The 24,675-nt window shown below is 41.2% G+C and overlaps 1 protein-coding gene across 3 annotated transcripts in view; it reads left to right on the forward strand.

Annotated features, from left to right (window-relative positions):
* Nucleotides 1-24,675, forward strand: part of STK39 (serine/threonine kinase 39) — a 310,745-nt gene that overhangs the window by 130,519 nt on the left and 155,551 nt on the right. For all 3 annotated transcript variants that reach the window (XM_077272788.1, XM_077272787.1, XM_077272789.1), the window contains exons 11-14: nucleotides 8,769-8,891; nucleotides 8,993-9,028; nucleotides 11,483-11,542; nucleotides 12,900-12,967. In XM_077272788.1, coding sequence (XP_077128903.1) covers nucleotides 8,769-8,891; nucleotides 8,993-9,028; nucleotides 11,483-11,542; nucleotides 12,900-12,967 — 287 coding nt within the window. The remainder of the gene's footprint in view (nucleotides 1-8,768; nucleotides 8,892-8,992; nucleotides 9,029-11,482; nucleotides 11,543-12,899; nucleotides 12,968-24,675) is intronic.

Here is a 24,675-nt window from a genome sequence, read left to right on the forward strand (position 1 = left end):
GTTGCTTGGATCTTGAGAAATGCATGTTATTTGTGGTATTTAAATGCAGGGCTAAGTGCTATGGGCGGGAGAATGCCCTTAACAAATCTCTGCCTTAACATTCTTGGTGCCTCCCTCTCTCTGTTGATTGATAGCTGATGTACATGTGACATTAGACACCTGCTAGAAAAACCTGCGCCTGCCCAGATCAGCGATCTCCTTGCCTCTGCACGCTATCTTACCCTCCTGAAGGTGTAGATTTCAGCGTTCTGCTTATGCGCAAAAGAACTCAAAAAACTGTGTCCTAAGAACGGAAAGTAGCGCAGAAGCAAGGAGACCACTGATCTACACAGGCAAACAATTTCTTGGCCGGCGCCTATTGTCAGATGTACGTCAGCTATCGATCAACAAAGGGTCGAGTCACTGTGGCAAGGGGCATTATTCTGCTGAAAGAGGCCACTGCCATGACACTATGCCACTGCCTAAAAAAAATGAAACTTGGTCTTCAACAATATTTAGACACATACTTTTCCAGCAAATCACTATTCCGAGCATCACACGGTCTTCTTCTTGTAGAACATCCTGGTGACATCTCTTTCCCAGGTAAGCAATGCGCGTGCATACCTTGTGTCCGCATAATGTAAAGGACTGTGGCCCCAAATCCTAAAGACTGGAGTTTTTCACACCGGTCTTGATGAGGAGGCGGGTTGAAATGTGAGTCGCCTCTTTCCTTAAAAGTGCACGCCTCATGATCAGGTGATGCAAGAAGTGGCATGGACTTTCATGTGTTCCTCAAACCTTACTCTAGTCATAGACTGTGGCTTAAGGAACGCCACCATGAATTTGATGAGTGGGTGTTGCCAAGCCCCATTTCACCCCAGCCCCGCCAACTTTCCCCATTACACCCCAGCCCCGCCAACTTTCCCCATTACACCCCAGCCCCGCCAACTTTCCCCATTACACCCCAGCCCCGCCAACTTTGCCGGTTGGCCAAAAATGGTGTAAAAATGGCAAAAGGATCAGAATTCTTGTACATCCTCTTATTGCGATGAATCAAAGCCTATGTGATTCTTTTCATTAGATTAGTCCACTTTCATTGCTCCTTGGTGCAGGACTGATCCTTTTTTGACCATTATATGTGACTGTAGTCATGGAGGAGATCAATATGTGCACTCTGGTCTACAGCTACACACCCCTTACACGAAGCAAGTAGTAACGCTTGCTGTATTCTGACACCAGCGGTAACTTTTTTGTGCCACATTAGCTCTTCTGTGGGATCAGATAAAACAGATTAATCTTCTCTCCACGTAGATCAATAAGACATGAGCGCAAATGTTGATAATTCACCTGTTGTTCTTCAGGAGTAGTAATCGCTATATATTGGAACAACCAACAAAAAAGCTGGTGTTTTGGAGATGTCCTGGCCTATTTGTCCAGCCATCGCAGTCTGTGGTTCATCAGATTTGTCGACATTTTTATTCTCATCCATCTTTATTCTTCCAGCTCATAAACTTCAGGAGCATTAACATCTTTACTGATGGATAATGCAGGGTAGAATTCGCAGGCTCTGATGCCTCCCTTCCTCCACACACAGTGTTCAAATTACCATAAAGTGTCTAATGAGCAGTGTCTGGTGGTACTGCCCCAATAAGCCAAACGCTCATACATAAGGTCCAGCAGGGGGTGGTCACCTGCCACACATATGTAATTGTCTCCCCTGGTGTAAATGTCGCTGTTCTCTGGACTCTGGCATTGTTTTTCTTTTGTTCCAGCGCCTCTCCATTCCTTCTCTTCCCTGTATATAAATCTATTCTTTTCAACCAAGTGGGTGAGGTTCTCAACTCTTCCCCCGGAAAGTCTTTTTGAGGACCACACCCACTTGATTGTAAAGTCTAGATTTATATACAGTGACTAGGTGGCCATATCTCAGGAACGGAGAGGCACAAGAACACTATAAAAACGTCACCAGATCAGATAAACAGAGGCATTTACATATTGGGTAAAAACTTACAAATGTATAGCAGGTAATTGATCATCGTTAAGCCTTGGATGAGACGTGTTTTGTGGTGCCCTCATTAGCTGGAGCAAACTATTCTTCCCTTTCTAACCTAAAGGTTGTCACTTTCCCTACAGCCAACAATGAATAAAGTAAAAATGATAGTTCTGCTAAGTAATAAGCAAGAAGGGCAATTATAATAAATCAATGGTTGAGTACTGTTGGCTTATAGCAGGAAGGGGTTCAGGATGTGGACATTATTACAGGAAGGCGCGAGGATGGGGGACATTATACCAGGATGGGGACTTTATTACAGGAAGGCACGAGGATGGGGGACATTATACCAGGATGGGAACATTATTACAGGAAGGCGCCAGGATGGGGGACATTATACCAGGAAGGGCCCTGGAAGTGGGATATTATTCCAGGAAAGGGCACAGAAAGGTTGATATGAGTAGAGGATAGGGGACATTATTACATTATTGGGGTCAACACGTATGTTTTTATAGAATTTAAAAAACTACAAGGGCCCTTATATCTGACCAACATTCAGGGGGGGCCTAGGTTCAAATTTAGCATCGGGACTCATCGGACTCTAGTTACGTCTCTGATTGTAAGTGATTACAATCTCTGTACTGTGCTGTAAACTATGATGAAGGTATAAAACACATTGAAAAATTACCAAAATATTAGATTAAAAATGTAACATATGACTATAAAATGCTAAATAAAAGAGTAATAAATAATATTATGGAAATGCCCTTTCTTTCTTCTCCTTTTTGAGCAAAATCTTACTTCTGGTCAAGACAATTAACATTGTAGTAGAGCAGTGAAACTGTAGGACGCCAGTGTGGGATTAATTATTGATGTGTCACTCAGTCCTGATTGTAAGAAAAAGTGACTGGTTTAGATTTTTAGAAAAGCAAAAAAATGCAAATAATGACTAAAATGTGAACAAGCCGGGGCGAGGCAGAAGCTCTGTACCTGTAATGTCAAGAGCGTATTACACAGCGGACTAAGCCTCTAGTAATAAGGAGGAAATTCATCATGAATAATTCAAGACCAGATGGAACCAAAAGTTCCCAAAGAGGCTGCAATAATAACAGACTTCTTGGCTTCTAAAATCCGTAAAATCGCTTTGTAAATGATCATTTACGTGACTGTTTTATTGTAATGAAAAGAAAATAAGTTTCTTACCAGTTGAGAGCATAAGCTATTAAGTGGAGACCCAGGAGATATTGCAAATGGGATTTCCCATCTGTATCACGTATTCTCAGATGATATTAGACAGCGGCACACAATCATAATGTGTTTTTTTTTTGTTTTTTTTAAATTACCGTACCCAATGATTATATGGTTAAACCTTTATAGGACGTTTTGCTTTTATTTTTTTTATGTTTTTTTTTTCATTTTTATTATTATTTCCTCTGTACTAGAAGCCTCGGCAGTTTCTCCAGTTTCTGATCCTGTACTACAGACAGATTTGTAGACATATTTGAGCAGCCTTTGATAGTGAATGATTAGTGTCGCCTAAATAATAGTGATGAGTGAGCCGTGCTCGGATAACGTCTTATCCGAGCACACGCTTGTGTTATCCAAGTATCTTTCTATCTTTCGCGTGCTCGTATATTATGTTCGAGTCCCCGCGGCTGCATGATTTGTGGCTCTTAGACACATGCAGGGATTGCCTGTTTGTTAGGGAATCGCACATGTGTTCAGGCTGTCTAACAGCCACAAATCATGCAGCCGCAGGGACTCGAACATAATAAACGAGCACGCCCAAGATACTCTGATAAGACTTTATCCGAGCACGTTAGTTCATCACTACTAATTAATAGGTAATGACTTTTTTTTTTATAAGATATAACAGTGTCATTTCCATGCAAATTTATTCATAAGAGCTCAAAATCCTAATTTGGATATTTGTTCCCCCTGACTATGAACCCAACATCCTCCAGTCATTCCGAAGTCTAGTAATAACATTCTAAGTGGCAAAAGTAGTCATTCATTGTAGTTGCCACTTCTTTTATTAAGCTGGCTACCAGGGATAGTTCCATGCTATATAAATAAGAAGATTTTCATGCAATCATAAGACATGACATGGGGCCTCCATGTTTCCTACGTACCGCAAGAAACTTGACCACTATTGGATCTAGTTGGACACCTGCACATTAAGTGCCTATGGCTCCCCTTATGACACCACAGTGCCTTGTTTTTATGGTTAATTTTCCCGTGTAGACCAGTTGGCATGTCAGCCATGTTTTTAAGGTAAATTGACCCATGGAGACCAGTTGGCATAATTGATCATTGTGTGCCCCGTATAAAATAGAAGGCAAACAGAGGTACAGTAAGGGCACATAAACTTATGTTGTCACCATATTCCGACTCTGCACACGTCACCGGTGCTCTAATTCTAAGTGCAAGAGCTCCTATCTGCTTGGTTGGTGTTCTTACCCACTGAGCCACTTCTTCCGAAGACTCAAATGAAATTCTCCCCCTCAAAATGTATGAAGAAATCACAAGAACCGGCAGATAAACAGCGACACCGAGGCTGAAAATTCCCATCCTACTAACGAAAAATGCACCTCACGTCCCAAACCAGAGTCATTTAAATAACACGCTTCATGAAATGAATTGTGAACTGAGCCGCCAGGTTGTGTAATCATTACCATTGTCTTCTTTACGCCACTTGTGACTTTTGCAAGGTGTTTTCGAGAGCAGGCTGATGCTGTTTTGTTTTGCTCAAGTAGGCTGAGCAGAATTCTGGAAATACAAGCTTGGTGCCAGGTTCAGAAAATGAGCAAGATGGCAGCAGAAGGGTACTTCATCTTTATTAATTAGGATGTAGTTGACGGGTTAACTTTTATTTGTTCTTTTTTTCGTAGGTTGGTGTTAATGATCTTTGTGCTGCATGCATTCAAATATGGGTCATTTCCTTTCCTTATAGACCTTTTTTTTTTTTTCCTGGAGCATTTTCATAACATAATACTTGTATTGTAAGCAACCAATAGGAGACTTACTAGATTTAAAGGGAATCTGTCAGCAGGTTTTCACCCCTCCCCCACCAAAAAAGACAATTTATATACTCATAATCATAGCTGCCCCAAAAGCCCTAACATTAGAAAGGACAACACTCCACAATTGAGTGAAGCATAATGATCCTTAAGACAGTAAGTATAAAAAGTTGTTGTTTATTAAAAATTATGCAAATACACAATAGAACAATAATAATAAAAGTAAGGTGCCTCATGCCAAGAGGAGACGCAGTAACAAGACCAATAAAGGCATTATATAGGATGGCTGACAGCTACTTGCTAAATTACTAGTCCTGGTAAACACACTGAAGTAATATATAATAGACAGTAATGCAGGGCTCCAAGTAAAAGTGCCTAAATTGGATTAAGCAGAGTTATAAATAAATGTATTTTTTCCCTAAAAACTAAATTGCTGATAATGTCTACCAAAGAGGTTGTACTGCATCCCTCCACTCCGACGCGCGTTTCGTCTTGCTTCTTTCAGGTATAATTACTTTTATATCATATTTACAACTCTGCTTAATACACTTTGGGCACCTTTACTTGGAGCTCTGCATTACTGTCTATTATATACAGTATTACAGACAGTGTATTTATCAGGATTAGTTAAGGGTCTTGGTACTGTGTCTCCTCTTGGCCTGAGGCACCTTACTGTTGTTGTTCTTGTTCTATTGTGTATTGGCATGATTGTTAATAAAGAATACTGTCACTTTTTATACTTCATACATTTCTGTATACTTCTTGATACTGAGATACCTACTGTCTTAAGGGTCATTATGTTTCTACTTATATCCTCATGTAGCTCTATTAAATACAAATCCAGCAATATCATTACTTGGCCAGTCCGTTCTTCCATTCCTGAGATATCTTTTTTTTATGGTGCGTGTAAATTAAGCTGAAGTGCTTTTGACCCAAGGAAGCTCTTCCGACACCTCTGTCACTCCAGCTCTATTCCCTTCTCCATCCCGCCTCCTCATGCTTGATTGACAGCTTTGCTTGAAGTCACAAAACAAAGGAGCTGTCAAACAAACCGAAGTGAGAGAGACTTGGTAAGATCTTCCGTGTGCCAAAAGCACTTCAGCCTCATTTGCATATCCAATAAAATGCTGATTTCTCAGGAACAGAGGAACAGATTGATCAAGATATTGCGGGATTTGTTTTTGAAAGCGCTACATGCACACACAAAGAGTTTTGGGGGTGAAATCCTGCTGATGGATACCCTTTAAGGAGATCCTTTTGTAAAATATTATGGTATTGTGGAACCAGTAATTCCTATTATAGCTGACTGTGGTTAATAAATCCTGTTTGCAATTTAAAGGGAAACTGTCACCCCCTTTTTCCTGTATATTTTGTTGGCAACCATCTTTTAGTCCTCTGTAGCAGCATCACAAGAATTTTTCTATATAAACCCAGTTTCCCTGCATATCGCATGAAATTAAATTAAATTTATACTTGTCCCATGATGAATGCTAATGGGCTCAAATTGTCCACCTGTCATCTTTGGACCATCTTCGGCTCCCCCCTCTGCAAAGACAAAGGACAGAGTGAATCGGAGCGGCTATTGCGGGACCAGAGAGGCCGCGATTCCGAGACATCCATTGGACCACTCGCACATTTACATACAGAGGGGAAATATTTCAGTCTAGTAGCAGAACGGTTGCTTTGGAATACAGCTTGTTATTTTATTGGAATAGCTCCAGGATTAACTTTGTGAAATCTCTTGAGTTTGTAGTGATCAATTAGTGCCATGATTTAGTTTTTTGGATTTTGGAATGAAGTGAAATGTGATTCTAAGAATTTGTGGATATAATTGTGTTCTGTTGATTGCAACAAGATCACTCGTATTTCTTCGTGGATAAATTGCTAAAATTCTATCCGTAATTAGTAACTTCTAAATCTTTTTTTTTTTAATGAGTTAAAATTGTGACCAACCAGTTGAAGTTAAAGGGTATTCCCATCTCCAAGATCCTATCCCAATATGTAGTTGGTGTAGTAATAATAATATTAGCAAATACCTCCAATTAGAAAAAAAAGTATAGTTTTTCTGATTCGCTGTCTCTTTCCTCATGTGCAGGCATTGCGGGACCTTAGGTTACGACCATTAGCAACTAGCTAATTGTCACTATCAGTGGTCATAACCATGGATACCAAAGGTCCTGCAATGTCCGCACATGAGGAAAGAGACATAATCAGAATAACTATACTACATTTCTAATTGGATGTATTTGCTAATATTATTACAACTACTACATATTGGGGTAGGATTTTGAAGATGGGAATACCCATTTGACTATGTCCATAGGTCTCCTAGTCAGTAAATAGAATGGTGGTCACACATTTGCATTCACGTGCGGAACTTGAGATGATTTGAGTAGTCAGTCCCTAAAAATCATAGTGGAAAATAGGAAAAACTTTTAATACTGCACAGTACTTGCAAGTTTAAATAGATTATTTTATTTTATTCAGCAGTCAGTTCCTTTGGATCATATATCCTCAAAGTTATACTGATACATCTTCAAACAGAAATGTGTTTGGAAGCCCTAAACATGGGGTTCTTCTGGGCCCATATTCTTCATGAGCATCTTCAGCATTGAGAGACATCCTTTGTACGAATCAGATGCAATCTATGGTGAATCTGGCAGCAACTCCTTAGGGAAAAATGCAGCATTCATGAAATGTTCGTCCTTACTGAAATTATTAGGTTGCCCAACTGACCAGTCTGGTCTTCTAAGGTGTGAGAGAAGCTCTAGACATTCTTCACTCTAACACATAGATGAAGACTCTTCTGGATTAACACCAATACTACAGTTAGGTTAGTTCAAAATGGGATTGCTAATCCAGAGAACTATACTTAAATTGAAGTGGCCATCAGATGGTATTGGCAAAGTTATGACCTGCGAATCTTTATCACCATTCTTTTTAAAGGTGTTTTCCAAGTTCAGAAAACTCCTGTCTGTAGTTAAAAACCCCCCCAAAACACTGTACTTTATTCATCGTCCTTGGGTCCAACGATTAGTCTCCGCCGCTGCTCCCGGTGTCTGCAGCGCTCATGTCACATAAACAGCGCTGCAGCCAATCGTTAAGTTTAGCTTCTCAGTTCAGGTTGACATCTCAAGTCGTTAAAGAAGACCTTTCACTACACTTTTCATGTTGAGCTGTTCATACCATGTCATAGCGGCTGCAGCCGACTAAAACATGTTAGACTTAGCTAAAGTTAACCAGTTAGTTGCCAATACTTTGATAATATCTCCAAAACAGAGAGGCGAAATGTAAAAAAAATAAATAAATAAATAAAAATAATTATTTTGCTCTGCAGCCACTATTAGATCGTGTGTCCAGCTCAACATGAAAAATGGGGTGACCTTCTTCATTCTCAGAGTTTTCAGGAAGGTTCAGCAGCACCCTCCTATGGAAGTTCAGGGGGTGTGATTGCGACATATCTAAGACGTGATTGAGAGGCGGATGAGAAAATGAAGATCGGCTACACAGGAACGGAAATATGTTCCTGGATGACACTTTTGAAGAGTATGCAAGTATGGGATAAAAGCTCCTACAACATCCATAAGCTCGTGACAAAGCGTCTTCGTGATACATCTTTTAATTTCAGAAATTATGATTAGATCGGTCACTTTATGGAATTGTTATTTGGGCAGATCCCTAAGAACATCCGTTCTCTGACGTTCAACCATCGATTCACAAGTCTACTGCTCACTTAATGAGGCAACGAATAATACATCTAAGCCCTCATCTCTTGGTAGGTCAGAAGAGTTCCTGGCTCAAGTGGTCACCTGCATAAAACAGAAGACGGAGACTGGGAATGGAGCGACGATGAATTGGACGAAAAAAGCCCTGAATATAAAGAGTCCTTATCCAAAGAGAAGGTACGGTGGTCGTCTTCCTCTCCCGTATTTGCTTCTATGTACTCATATGTGCATATTGGGGTTTCAGATTGTTTCTCTCTCTTTTTTTTTTTTTTGCATAGCCAAGAAGAATTAATGATGACAATGAAAACGCAGAGGTAGGATGATATTTTTTTTCATCTTGGTTTTATCTGGTATTTTATCCTTTCTTATGTTTTGCGCTGGTCGTAAATGATAAAGTATAATCCACTACTATTATTCGATCCAAAAAAAAAAAACGGGAAAAATGTGTCCACCCTTAACCTTTTTTACAAATTTCGTTAAGGACCCTAATTTTTAGCTATTTAATATATTATCATGGCATACTTGCAAAACTTTATGGGCTGAACTTCCCATAACAACCACAGGTTGACCTCATATAGACGTGGTGGCTTAGACATCTGCTGGCAGAGTATCGCAAAACCATGATTTGTTTTACTTTGAAACCCTGTTACGTTTCAGAAATAATCATATTTTAAAATCCACGGGGGACTGAGCAGCGCTAGAGACCAGTCAGACGGGTGGGTCCTCAGCGGCTTCTTCCTACCTTGGAATGACAGGTCTCTGCCTATACGCACACAACCTGACAATCCTGGCGGGAGAATTCGAGGAGAAGTCATCAGGAGCTTACCTGTCCTACTAGTCACCAGCGCTGCTCGGTCCCCAGTGACTTTTAAAGTATGTTTTACTCTGAAACAGCACAGCGTACATGGCCGAGATCATACAGCCAGTGCCTGATATGTTCTGCCCATGGAATGGGCAGCATGTATCACCTTTGAAAGTAAAAAAGACTGAACAAGCTGTTCAATGTGTTTTTTTGGGTGAGATTTCAACTTTTAATTACCCGATCAAAGCATGCACATAATGATACTTTACAGAAGATATGTAACCACAGATAAATTGCAAAGATATAGAATCCTGCTGGTGCTAAAATTACAGATGCGATTACAACTGTAAAAGCCAACGTTGCGTTAAATAGATGCAAAATGGACCTCGAAATTGGTTATTCGGAGTATGAAATGATTATTTTTCTTTTTCCTGAATATTAAGAATGTCCAGTGTTTAAAAAGTTGCTTACAGCACATGGATGTCTCCCAATATGCAAGACCTGGCCACATAGGACAAGGTTATTGCTGAGATTATCTAGGAGATCATTTTGGGATACGTTCTCTAAATTATTAAAAAAGGTTAAGTTCACATAAAGGGAGTCCAGACCTAATGTCAGGAAAGTGATGAACATTTCTTTTTAGGAACTGCTTCTGAAAATCGTAAATCCAGTTATGCATTTTAAAGAGTAAGTCCCCATATCACAAGGTACCCCCAATCTTTGGAATAGAGGATAACTAGCTGCTTTCTAGGTAATAACTTGCTAATGATTGAGGATCTGACCGCTAAGACCCCAGTGATCCTGAGATTGCTGCTCTGAAACACTGAAAATGAGGCTCTGTAGCTCATCCTGAATAGAGCAGAGGCAGGCTCGGACTGGCCCACAGAGGAGCCGGTGAATTCCCTGGTAGGCCGTTATGCAGGAGTAAGCCATTAACCTCCAACATGAGCAGTAGTTGGCTGAATACAATGGACAAGACCACTCCGATGCTGCCCCTGACTGGTCACTCCACTAAAGTTGATTGACAGGTCTTTTCCATCTGTGTGCATTTGGAGAGAACAATCAAGATGCGGAGAGAGAAGCTGGCTATGGTTGGCACCAGATTAGTCTCCTCTACTTCTATAGTTCTAGCTCTTCAAACCTATGTTTTCTCTGAAATTCCAGAGCTCTTTAGAGAAAAATATGCCTGGTTGCAGTTGTGCCGCTAGGCGTTGATTTCTGCTGCCCATGATATGGTCAGCATGGATCAACTGACAGGTTCCATTTAAGGCGGTTTTAATGAATCAACTGCTTAGATCCTAGAACACAATTGTGTTTTAAGTGTGACAGTATTGAGTGTGGTCAATGCAGAAAATTTGCAGAGCACTGTGACACAACTCATGTCCTTTCCTGAAAAACATCTGCCGGGCTTGGACTGGCTGATAGGAGAACGTAGAATCCTCCGGTGGGCCACCACCTTCTTATATGAGCACAATATACTCAAATCACTATGTACAGTCAAAGGCGGCATCTTAATCATTTATCAATCTACCCAGTTCATTATTATATAAATTTGTGATTGAGGAGAATGTCACATTTGTATGTAGCTGAAAAGGGGGCCCTGGAGTTAGTTACTGGTGGGCCCTTGTCACCCAAGCCCGACACTGCGACACCTGCAGAAAGTAGGCAAGCGTGCTTTAAGAACTAGTATTAGTTTGTCCAATGTTCCCAAATGCAGGGGCTTGTTGCACTCTTTCATTATTGCACACACATAATAATACAGCATGTGTCCTGTTCAGAAATATAGCTGTCATGTCAGAGATCCTCTTAAATCTGCAGGAAATTGGTCCAGACCAGTAATGAATATTTTTTTGCATTGCCGCTAGAATAGAAAAACTGGAAATGATTATTTTTGCTGCCTGTCAAACCGCATAACGCAATATATTTATTACACGAACCTAAATATTCTGTTGTTCTTCGCTTTTAGACGTCTACAGACAGCAATACACAAACAAGATTGCAAAATCTGAATCTACAGGATACTCAGGTAAGCGCCAACCTGCCGTGCGGCATGTCTTCATGATCTCTTAATGGCTGAAAATGTGACTCGGTGAATGAATAGAAGTGTAATGATAGAGTATGAAAATAGTAATAAATACATGTTCTAAGCCGCTGAGTATACGGAAGCAGAGACTCGGTCTTCTTTTTCTTTCTTTTAATAATAAGAGCCGCCCTGAGATCATGCTCTCTGTCCAAGTGATGAAAAAATGTTCGCAAGTGTGCAGTCATATCATGGTCCACTCCAAAAGGAGAGGAGGTCCACATAAAACGTTCCCTATCAGATGGACACAGCAAGAGACCAAAATTGGTGGTCTCCCCTTGCCGATGATTGGGGAGGGTCCGTCAACCCAGGTTGTCACTCCGGTGGAACTTAGCACTTCGACTAGTTTAGCTCTCCTCCCCGAATAGCAAAGGAAAGTCAGGGTGTTAATGGGGTGGGGGCACGGATGGGTATGGGATTTATTATGAGCCCTGTGCGGGAAGAGCCGGGAGGAGGAGAAGAGGGATGGCTATTTCTCCTCCCTGTGCAGGAAGAGCAGGGAGGAGGAGAAGAGGAACGGCTTCTTCTCCTCCCAGTGTGAGAAAAGCAGGAAGAAGGAGAATATGGACGGCTTCTTCTCCTCCCTGTGTGGGAAGAGCAAGGAGGTGGAGAAGAGGGACGGCTATTTCTCCTCCCTGTGCAGGAAGAGCAGGGAGGAGGAGAAGAGGGACGGCTTCTTCTCCTCCCAGTGTGAGAAAAGCAGGAAGGAGGAGAATATGGAAGGCGTCTTATTCTCTCTGTGTGGGAACAGCAGGGAGGAGGAGAATATGGATGGCTTCTTGTCCTCCTCTCTGATCTCCCCGTCCACTCCAGGATGTCAGTTACACAGTTGTGGGTGTGCTATCTCCTGTGACCTCGGTTGACAGTAGTCCCAGACTAGTCCGGCAACCACTGGCAGGGAGACAGGGACCATTAAACTTAGCCCTAAACGATAAATGTACGTGTGTAAAAAGTAATACAAGCATTGTTAAAAGAGGGTACTAAGAGTTCACCTAATACCCTCTAGCGGTAGATCGTAACAACAGATTCCCTTTAATAATGCCAATAAACTCAGTATAAATTGTGATACATAATACGGCTCATCAAGGTGATTGGATTGCGTCTTTGTTTGAAAAATGTAAACTTTAAGAAAAATCAAAAACAAATTAAAATAAGGGAAATAGAAAAAAGAACTGTTCCATCTCTCGTCATTTTTTTAGAAGGGTGCGGCAAGATTGGACGTGCTCTGTCTTATGAAATAGTCTTTGCTCTGTAACCTTATTACCACATTCCTCTGAAATAACCGACACGTTCCGTCCTTTAGGCACTATCCAATGAAAGCCATCCAGACAACAGACCTCCATCTGCTGTAAACCTTGTTCTTAGACTAAGGTAAGAAATACTTTTCCCCCAGATGCTTGTTCACGTAAGGTGCTCCAAGGAATGAATCTATTACATGGAAGATGTGGTTATAGAAATGGAGGGGAGAAGTGGCCTGACGTATCGGTGATGGCTTTAACAGATTGTTTGCTATAGAGGAAACTTTGGAGTTGGCCAATATAGTAGGAAGTAAAGGTGCTGGCGGTAATTATTCTTGTACTTCAATATTAGGATGGAAAAAAAAATAATCATGGCGGACATTCTGTAATGGACATAAGGGGGCATACAACTTTTCTTCTCATAGGAGGCGTGACGTCTTAGTGTATGTCCAGTATCAGTAAAGTTGTGATTTTTCAACATTTCATAGACCCTTAGTCAGTGACAAAGCAAAAAACTGTATCCGGTGATATGTATAAGTCTGTATATTGCATCATCTCCGGTCTTCATACCTACAGATGTGTTGTGTCTTCCCTTTGCTCTTCGCTCTACATATCCTGGGGTGTAATGTTTGAAAAAAAAAAAAAGAGCAGCTTTAAAAAAAGCAAAAACATGATTTTGCAATACTGTGCCACAACTTGGCTATGCTAGAGGTAACGGGGCCATCTTCCATCTTCGCAGCAGCCGGCGGCTTCTGTCACAGACACTGTTATTGCTCTGTTAAGGGCCCATGTATTGTTCTTGCACAGGAGCCCTCTTCTGTCTGTGTCCATCCCAGATCCTGGATATATGTGTCCGTGGGGGCCACTCAGTGGTTATGCTGTTACAGTGGCATTTAAACGTTTGTGCACCCCTGGTCAAAATTACTGTTATTGTGAACACATAAGCAAGTTGAAGATGAAATGATCTCTGTAAGGCCTAAAGTTAAAGATGACACATTTCCTTTATATTTTAGGCAAAAAAAATATATTGTTATTTTTTACATTTTAAAAATTGCAAAAAAGGAAAACTGGCCAGTAAAAAAGTTTGTGCACTGTAAGAGATTTCAGATCTTAAATTAGCCTGTTAACGTTATGGCTTGTTCACAATCATCTTTAGTAAAGGCCAGATGATGCAAATTTCCCAGCTTTATAAAACCCAGCCTCCTCTAACATTGTGCGAAGAAACAGCATCCATGGGTTCTTCCAAGCAGCTGCCTAGCCCTCTGAAAATGAAAATGGTGGAGGGCCACAAAGCAGGAGAAGGATATAAGATGATAGCAAAGTGTTTTCAAGTTGCCCTTTCCTCTGTTCAAAATGTAATTAAGAAATGACAGTTAACATGAAGAGTGGAGGTCAAGATAAGGACTGGAAGATCAAGCAAAATTTATGTGAGAATTGCTCGTAGGATTGCTAGAGAGACAAATTTGAACTCCTGCTTGACTGCAAAAGAGCTTCATAAAGTTTTATGAGACTCTGGAGATGTGGTACATTGTTCTACTGGTCAGAGACACCTGCACAAATATGACCTTCATGGAGGCCTCCAGCCTCTGGACACTGCGCTGACAGACACAGCAAACCTTCTTGCCACAGCTCGCATTGATGTGCCATCCTGGATGAGCTGCACTATCTGAGCCACTTGTGTGGGTTGTAGAGTCCTTCTCATGCTACCACGAGTGTGAAAGTACAACCAACATTCAAAAGTGACCAAAACATCAGCCAGAAAGCATTGGTACTGAGATGTGGTCAGTGGTCCCCACCTGCAGAACCACTCCTTTATTGCGTGTGTCTTGATAATTGCCAATAATTTCCATCTGATGTCTATTCCCTCTGCACAACAGCATGTGAAATTGATTGTCCATCAGTGTTGCTTCCTAAGTGGACAGTTTGATTTCACAGAAGTTTGATTTACTTGGAGTTAGATTCTGTTGTTTAAGTGTTCCCTTTATTTTTTTGAGTAGTGTATATATTTGTTTGTCTAAAATACAAAGGAAATGTGTCATCTTTAACTTTAGCCCTTTTAGAGATCATTTTATCTTCTACTTGATTAACTGTTCACAATAACAGTAATTTTGACCAGGGGTGCCCAAACTTTTACATGTCACTGTATTTGTAATCTGTCACTGGTTTCACTGACATGTCACAATATTGCATTGGATTGGTTTCGAGAAAAGTTGGAGTCTTCAGTGGAATTCAAGCAAGAGCGAGGGGTGGACTCCTCTGTATAATGGGACTTCTGGTGTCAGTTGAGGAGCGCTGTCACGTATGGGAACGTTACCGCTGTGCTGAGCTTGTAAACAAAGCAACCCCTAAAATGTTGCCATATATAAGGAGATGTTTTGGTAGACTATAATATTACATTCAGAATTGTGAGTTCAAACATTTCTTCTTGATGGATGCTCTCTGTGCCTTTTTTGAGGACAAATCTGTTTACAGCCATCAGAGTCTCAGACTTGTTTAACTTGATATTCTGCTCATTTATAGTAGTGTCAGTCGAACTCTCTGAATCAGTCTTTGATGGATATGGAGCTGTCCTTTCTCAGACAAGTTTGTTTATAACGCATAACAAATTATAAAGAGGCTGAAGAGTCATTGTGTTTCATCGGCTGATTTTTTAATGAGAGTTTACTCCAATATCAGTGGTTGTCCTCTGTAGAGAGTTGACCCTTGACGACCTCATTTCTACCTATCAGTATTCACACCTTCATAAAAGATTATATTAAGCCCTTAGCTCTTTAGCTAATAAATTCTGATGGCTCTCCTTTCTCATCCCTTTCCCTTATCTCAGTTTGAGAGATAGCAGGAGAGAGAGGTTATACAGATCAACCTAATTTGGACAAAAGGAGAAAGCAGCTATAGTCTCAGGGAGGGCAGCAAAACAGGCTTCAGATAAGAAGAAAAATATATTCAATTTGGCTCTGTCCTGGAAAGAAACAGAACAGTTTTATTAGATGGGTGTCTGGCTTGACTAATATCCCTAGTTATGTTGCAAGGCTTGTAGATAAGTATCTGGGGTAGCTAATGGCCCTTCTCTTATTGCAAGGCTCGTTGAAGGGTTGGACTCTACCTTATTTGGGGGAATTTGCAAGGTAGCATTCAGATATTATTACTTATAAAACTATTGCAATAAATTGTTCTTATTGTGTCATAAATGCAGTCTTCAATATCACTTTTTAAATAGAGTCTCCATTAAAAGGTTTCTACCATTTTATTACTTGCTCTGCAAACATGTTACAAATCCACCATACACCTAATAAGTTCTGTTGGCACTCTTTTCTCACCCCTCTCCTTTATCTCAGTGTGAGAGATGGCAAGAGGTAGCAGTTATATAGATGAACTCAATTTGAACATAAGAGAAAGCAGCTATAGTCTCAGGGAGGGCAGTGAAAACAGTCAACAGATAAGAAGGAAAATGCATGAAGTGAAAATAAGTGCGAGATAGACGTTGCAGAATGAAGAGCAGCATTTACAAACTCCATTGAAAAAAAGCTTGTAAGCACTGCTCTTCTTGCCTAGGAGACCAGCCAATGCTGATAGACTGCAGCAGTGGCCGGTAACCTAGGAAATGAGATGTAAACAATAAATTACGACTTTTGAGAACGGAGAGGATTTTTAATACCAAGTAATTGGCAAAGTTTCTTGGATTTAAAATTTGAGTCATCTCCCTTAAGGTAGCTTCAAATTATTAAGGTGTGTTGGCGTGAATGAATTCCAAGGTGGGATTCCGATATTATTTTTACTATGGAGTCTTCTCCCGTCTGAATACCTTTAGTTTTCGGAAAAGAGGCTAAAGCTTTGTATGTGAGTTCCTCTGAGGTTAGCGCACAGATAATAACATTTCATCTCCATTTAATCTATTTTATGTTTCTAATGAGCAAAGCTCTCCCACTGATATTACGACATGAGATTACGTTTCGGCATTTTATAAAAAATCTAAATATCCTCGCCGCGTGTCACAAAAGCAGCAACGTGAAGCCATTGTCATTGCTGAACACAATGGAAGCTACTTGTCACTATTTGTTCTTGTCCTATAAGCCTCAGTAATGGGAAGATACATATTTTTTTTCTCATCCTCGTTGAATATCTCGGTGTGACGAGGATTAATACTCTCTGATGACTTATTGTCAAGATTAATTGCCGTCATACATGAAAGTGGCTGTAGGCTCGCAGAATACATCATTATGTGTTTTTTTTCTTCTTTGTGGGATCACAGTAAGAGATTTTTAATGAGTTTCTTTCACACTCCAGCAATCCGACTCTGGCAGGAATAAAGTATGGCTGTTTTACAAGACGCATGGTTAGAACATTTTTCACCAGGAGATTTGATCAGCGATGGTGGAAGAAATGACATCCGCCTTTTAAAAGAACATTGTGACTGTCGAGTAGGAGCTGAGTTTTAGAGCGATGTCCTCATCAAGTCAACGACAAAGGCGGACTGCGGGGACACATTGGGATGGTTATGAGGTGTGGAGGGCACTTCATCTCAGTACACTGGTTGTAGTCGGTAGACTCCTGTGCATATTGTCAGCTGTGACTTTTCTATGATCTTGAGAAGTGCTTATGTGCTGTGGTTACAGAATACACCACTTATAAGAACTAGTGATGAGCGAATGTACTCGGATAACGTCTTATCAGAGCATGCTCGGGTGTTATCCACCATTTGGGCATGCTCGTATATTATGTTCGAGTCCACGTGGCTGTTAGACAGCCTGAATACATGTGGGAATAGCGTAACAAACAGGCAATCCCTGCATGTGTTCAGGCTGTCTAACAGCCACAAATCAAGCTACTAGAACATAATGGGTTTTTTTTGCCTTCCTCTGGATCAACATGTTAGGGCATGTTAGGTTAGGCTATGGGTTGAACTAGATGGACTTAAAGTCTTCCTTCAATCTTAATAACTATGTAACTATAATATCCGAGCAAGGCCAAATACTGGGCAAACACCCGAGCATGCTCGGATAAGACGTTATCCGAGTACATTCGCTCATCACTAATAAGAACCCTTAAAGGAAGTCTGTTACAACCCCAAAAATGCTAATTAAACTACTTGGACATTTATAAAAGGAACTTAGCCCTATAAAAAAAAATCGTGAAAAGACTAAAATGATTGTCCGGCCTTGGGTATAAGCCTGCAGTCACTCTTTGTGACTGCAGACTTTTGAATCCTCCCATCGCGCACACTGTGTGCTGTGAGGATTCTCTGATTCCAACACCACACGGATGCGATAATCATACTTCTGGCCACATTCCGACTAGACTGTGTCTGGCTTCCATCAATACACTTGCACTGAGTGAGGCCGCATCCATCTAGTCGATATGTGACTGCATGTACACAGATCACATATTTGCGGTGACGTTCCCGCCAGCCGGCATCGGATAATCCTCACAGCGCAAAGTGCAGATTCACAAGTCTGCAGTCACATAGAGTGATTGCAAGCTTGTAGCCTAAGGCTGGACAACCCCTTTTAAGTTGATGCTACAGGCCCAGTATCTAATATATTTTCTTTACATTTCCCCTGAAACAGTCAGTGTAGTGTTAGATAAAGGCTAAAATAAGGAATGGTCATCCAGGAGGAAGTCTTGAGTCCACCAGAGCAAGGAGAGACACTGTTTATTTGTATGTCTCTTCTTTGGCTTTTATAGGGGCTTAGAGTTGGTGCGAATTGACTTGCAGAACCTGGTCCATCGGCCATGTCAGTAATCTGTAGTCTCTGGACAAGAGTGCTGAGAACTGTCTTTTTTTTATGGCGGCATCTGCGGCTCTTCTTCGCCTGGGGTGAAGTCATCGTTGCGGTGTGACGCACACGTGACGTCTTGCCATGCCGGCTAATAAGAAAAGCCGTGGATGCTCTCTGGACTTCCATCCAACGGCCACAGATTAGTGACAGATTCCGGCGTGGCAATTGGATCCAACTCTAGAGGGGATCCATAAATGTGCGTAAGGACGGTACAGGGGTTGTCTGCGCTGCCATTTATCTTAAATCTCACATTTCTAAATTATTTTTTGGTGAGTGCGTAATAAATGCATGAAATGCGGATGTATCTGTGCATCATTCCTCAGTCTGATGCATATCTGATCACATTTCCGCTTTATCACAGACTTTAAATTGCTATAAAGATGACATTATTTTTGACGACTGTGTTTCCGTATCCAGCACTTCCCAGCTAGTCCGCTCTGGATGCTGAATGTGTAAAGCAGACAATCATCCTTTTACTCGATGCAAGGATATATTATGTATTCAGCGTCCTAACTCCGAGATCGGCGTACGTGTCTGGGCCTGAAAATCTATTAGACAAATTAGGAAATGAGTGACAGACAAGGTGTAACGCGCAGCTGAGAACCGGAGGACCTTTCGCTTTCTTGGAATTTTAATATGTGCCGCAGCTCGAAGTTCACCTTAATAAATCTGGAAACAAAAGTAAAAGTTTTGTCCTTGATCACATTGGAGCCGACACCGAGATATGGAGCAGAAATCTGTTTTGATATAATGCGTTTCACTGATGATTATTTTTTGTCGCTTCCTGGACTCGTTACATCAAGTAGTTTTTATACTTTTTAAGCATTCATTAGCATTTAGGATAGATTCTAGTTGCTACATCTGTCAACGTCTTTGGTAAACTTCGTTCTAGACAAATCCAAATGCACGAGCCGTATGTTATGCATTTTTATCCATTTCCATTACCTTGTGTTCTAAAAGAAACAAAGTTTTATTGCATATAAATTCAATTATTTTTCTGTACCATTAGGTTATGTGCCCACGTTGCAGAAAGTATGCAGAATTTTCCTGATCAAATCCGGACTCCTTTCGCCGGAAATCCGCTCGCGTTTTTTCTTGCGTTTTTGTCTCGTTTTTCTCGCGTTTTTTTTCTGGAGAGTCCCAATACATTATTATATAGAGGCAAATCCACAGATTTCCGCAAAATGAATGAACATGCTGCGTTTTTTTTTTTTTGCGGGAAAAAAAACGCAGCATGGCCACAAAAATTGCGGAATGCATTCAATTAATGGGATGCTTAAAATAAGCGTTTTTATAGCTGAAAACCACCGCAAAAACGCTAAAAAAAGGCTAAAAATCCAGAACGTGAGCACACAGCCTAAAGTGTATTGAGTTACTCCATCCAGTACTTTAAAATGCACAAAAGAGTAGTGTCGAAATGTAATTCTGTAATTTGTGCCACTCAGAAACCTCTGTAGAGAGGGCACGACTCCTGCAAAAACCTGGGGGGAAACTTGCTGCATAAATCTGTCTGCATTCAGATGCATGGTGCTTGCATCAAGGTGAACAATGACATCAGTATTTGCTTAGATTTTAGCATTTGCTTCTGTGTTGCTTTTTGCTGCATTTTTTTTTATGCAAAACCTGCTCTCTTGCCTGTAAAAAAAAAAAGCATGATTTGCTGCTTTTTTTGGTGCAGATTATATGTGTCATTTGTCTAAGTACATGTTTAAAGGGGTTGTCCGGTCTAAATTGGTAAGTCAGCAGTCACTCTGTGCTCCCTCTGTGCGCTGCGGGGATTCGCTGGTTTCTGAGCGGGGACCGGCGGGTATGTGTGCGTTATGCATGATCCTGGGCAGAGTCCGTATGGAGCATAGTCGGCAGTGCCCACTGGACGACCATGTCACTAGATGGGGCGCGTCCTCACTCTATACAAGAGTACGGAGCGAGGCTGCGCCCCCCAGCTCTCAGCGGTGCAAGTGGCGGCCTCCGTTCCCAAAGATGCATTGCGCGAAGGACCGGAGATGACGTACCCAGCGTATACGACGACCACCGACTTTTGAGAAGATTTTTAGGGGTTAAAAAGTCGTCTTCTGCGAAAATACAGTATGTTCTGATTCGGTCGACAAATCTGAATTTGCCATATTTGTGCCGTATTGGTACCCTATTCATGCCGAATTTGTTTGATGAGCGGTTTCGAACAGATTCGGTCATTTCTACTCCCATTGACTACAATGACGTTCGACGAATTTTGCAAAAACAATATTCGCCGCCGATCATAATCGGAACCAAATTTTGAAAACTTTGCTCAACTCTAATAATGACCCTGTGAGCAAGGCCAAACAAGTTAGAATGTTGGGCTTGCTAAATAAAAAGCCACATATCTCTGGATCCCTGTGGTGGATTTTAAAAAGAGAAAGAAAAATTTAATATTCGGGATCAAAGAGAATAAAGTAGGAGCAAAAACTGTAACATAATAAAGTAAAGTATGCGCACCTTACAGAACCTTGCTGATCTTCTTCCAGCACGGCCAAATCTCCCACTTTCTGTCTTGGCTGTACAGACATGTGACCTCAACAGCCAATCACTGGCAACTGATGCTGTCAGTGATTGGCTGCAGCGGTCACATGTCTGTACAGCCAGGATAGGATGACTTGTGGAATGATGGAAGAAGAGAAGCAGGAATACTTTATTTTGGTATTTTAAAATCTGCTACGTGGGTAGAAAACCCCTTTGCACTAAATAAAAAGATATCTGCTATTTCTTTATAATATGTGCGGACGCTCCCGACCCGGCTTTCTTATCTATCTCCTGCCACAATCTGCCTCATGTCATACGTTGTTTCTTTAGTCTTTCCCTTCCCATTGTTTTTACGGCTTTGCTTCTACACAGTTGCCCACATAACATACGCGGCACAGCTCTCATTTACAGGCGGGGAGCTGCAGATGGCGGAATCATATAAATTGAGAAAATGCCTGGTGATTAAGGAATTAAATAAACAAATGAGTATGGCTTGTAGTCATTTTGCAGAGACATTCATTTTAATTACATTTCTGAAGTACGTAAAGCAATTAGCTTGGAAAAGGTTGCTGCATACCAGCACATTGCATAAATGGTATTTGCAAACTATGAGAGGAGATACCAAATGTTTCATAGTGTAGAAAACTTTTTTTTTTTTTTTGCTTTTTTTTTTAATCTCTGAAATAAATGCAAAAAAAAAAAAAGCATTTTAAACCAAAGTTTGATTTTTTATTATAGTTGTCATGTAGGTGAGTTTTTACAGATCGTGCTTATTTTTCAGTTTCGTATTAGTCTGAATTCACACATTGGACAGCACGGTGGCTCAGTGGTTAGTATTGTTACTTTTGGGGTCCTAGGTTCAAATCCCACCAAGGACATCACCTGTAGGGAATTTGTATGTTCTCTCCGTGTTTCCTCCCACATTCCGAAGACGAATTGGGGAAAGTGATTATAATTTATTTATTTTACTCACTTTATGTGGCGCCATCATCTTCCACAGCACTTTACAGACATTATCATCACTGTCCCCAGTAGGGCTCACAAGCTTTATCACAATGTCTGTAAAATGCTGTGGAATATGATGGAGCTATATGAGCTAAGCATAAAAAATAAATAATAAGTAGCATCTATGTTTTACGGGTTAGCCACTTTCTGCCTATGCACAGTGTACACAGAAAACGCACAATCAGGGGTGTCGGTAGTGGCGTACCACCAGTGTTGGTAGACCATGCCCCCCCATCCCCAACTGTATCGACTTAATATAGGGTTGTGTTGGGGCTATTATGCTGTATGGAGGGCCATCTTGGGGCATCGTACTGTGATGGGGTCACCATACTTTCCCGCTGGGGGGCTACAGTGGTGTTATCATACTGTGCGTGTGGGGGTATCATACTGCAACTTTTGTTGACCTCATACTTTATTGGGGCATTGAAAGGGGAATCTAGTGGCTCCGATAGTAGGAAAATTAGTTTGTAAGGGCTGTAAAGTTGTGTTATGCTTTTCTGTGACCCCCGACAATTAATTTTATTTTATTTTTTGGGCGGTGGGGGGGGGCAAATTAGAACTTTTGCAGTGGGGCACCATGATTACCCCCCTGGGTGTGGTCGGGGTAAGACATAGCTCAGCATTCAGTGATCTGCTAGATCTGGAGCAAAGACAGCATTCAGACCACCAAGTGACACATCGCTGAAATCAGGGTCTCAGCCCCTATATCATGCTGCTCTCAATCTTCTGACAGATTTCCTTTAAATGCTCTGAAATCACCCCATAAGCTCGCAGTACAAGTATTAGTATTGAATGGAAGCTTGATAACATTTATACTCTGTTCTTTCTTCTGAAGGAAAACACACAGATTTCACGTAGACTCGTATACCGCATTTTGCTCCCAGCAAGTCGATAAAAACCTTGTCCGCTAGAATTAGGCAGTCGGAGTCATGTTTTCAGCTGCACTTGTTGGCATTTTGGCTCGATACCTGATCTTTAGATCACAGGGTATTTCGCTCTTTTTGGCCTGAGCCCAGTTTGTATCTGAGGGTCGGCTGCTAATACTACTGATCTGGAAGTGTAAAAACCTACTTTTCTGAGCTTCCACCCTTAGTTTGGAAGTCTATGATCATTTACTAAAAGAAGGTGGCGGACGGTAAAATGACCACAAACTGATTGCCCTCGTCCCACGGTCTTGCTGCCCTTATTCACCACGAGTTAGTATTAGAACTTCTTTTGCTCCATATAAGTCTAACATATTTAGGATCTGACCCCACTCTCCTGATTTGTAAGTTACCATCCACTCTTTTCAGTGCATGGGCCCGATCTGTCAGCATTTTGCCAGCACTATAGGTGCTGGAACCTTCTTTCCCTCACTTCTCGGCATACATTTCCCCCCTGCCATTACCCAATAGATTACTTGCACTGAACCGAATGCCTACCTCTCTGATATTTCTGTTCCATTTAAATGTCTGAATAAAAGTATTTATTTATCCTTTAACATCAGTATGTATTTATTATTCTAAATAGGCCCCAAATTATGTGCTGGTTAATTTCATAATGTATTTTTGTAGTAGTCGTTCTATTGCATAGATATTGTCTTAAATAATACTAATTAGGCCGCCTGCAGTTACCATTCCGCTGGGGGGAGATTTGAAGCTTCAGAGTAAAATATATTTAAAAAAAAAAAAAGTGCGCCTGCGTTACCTCTACATGAATTTTATATCCCATTTATAATGCATGGAAAATTCTTAATAGCAGCAGTGTTACTTGTTGTAGAGAATATAAAAGAGCTTTAACCGCTGATTGGATAGTACTGCTAATACTCAGTGAAAATTTCTTGAAGGCACTTAAAGACTTGGGCTTCCAGTCTGCAGTCAGTCTATGTTACTTCTGGCTTGAGGATCATCACAGCGCGCACAGTGCATGCTGTCAGGATTCTGCGGTGGCGGTGCCGGATAGTCACATAGTAGGGAAGTGCTGGACCTGCAGAGTCACTGTGACTGTGGATTGATTGATCCATGACATAAATACTGTAGTAACCGCACCTTAATAACACAAATATTTTTTTTCCATTTTTCCATTTTTGACCCTCTACAAACAAGGAGGGTAGTTTATCTCTTTAATCCTAATTTTCCTTTTGAAGAAAAATACTGAAACCAAGGCTTGTCTGCGTGAGAAGATGTGCTTCCTGGCTTGTGAGATGGAAAGATGTCATTGTGGAGACACGAGGGTCAGTGGGTGCTCTTGTCCTCTGGCCTGACTGTCTTCAGAAAGACCACATGGACCAAAGGTCATCCCACTGATCGCCCGTACTGCTTTCCCATGGGTAGAATACTACTCAGACAACACAGGGCGAGTCAGTGACGTATACTACAGTCCCAGTCCAAGTTCATAAGATCGTGCAAATAACAAAGTCTCACCCTTCCGCTGGCTCGCTGGGAGTTAGAACATCTTCGACTTCAAGGCTTCCTGGGCCAAATACCCCAACGTGTGGCACCCCGCTTTTGTCGGGCACCACAGAGAAGAGCTAGCTGACTTTATAATGCCTACTAGTGCTGCTTCTTTATCTATCTATCTA

Source organism: Ranitomeya variabilis, chromosome 7, assembly GCF_051348905.1.
Source record: "Ranitomeya variabilis isolate aRanVar5 chromosome 7, aRanVar5.hap1, whole genome shotgun sequence".
In the NCBI taxonomy this organism is placed as follows: domain Eukaryota; kingdom Metazoa; phylum Chordata; class Amphibia; order Anura; family Dendrobatidae; genus Ranitomeya; species Ranitomeya variabilis.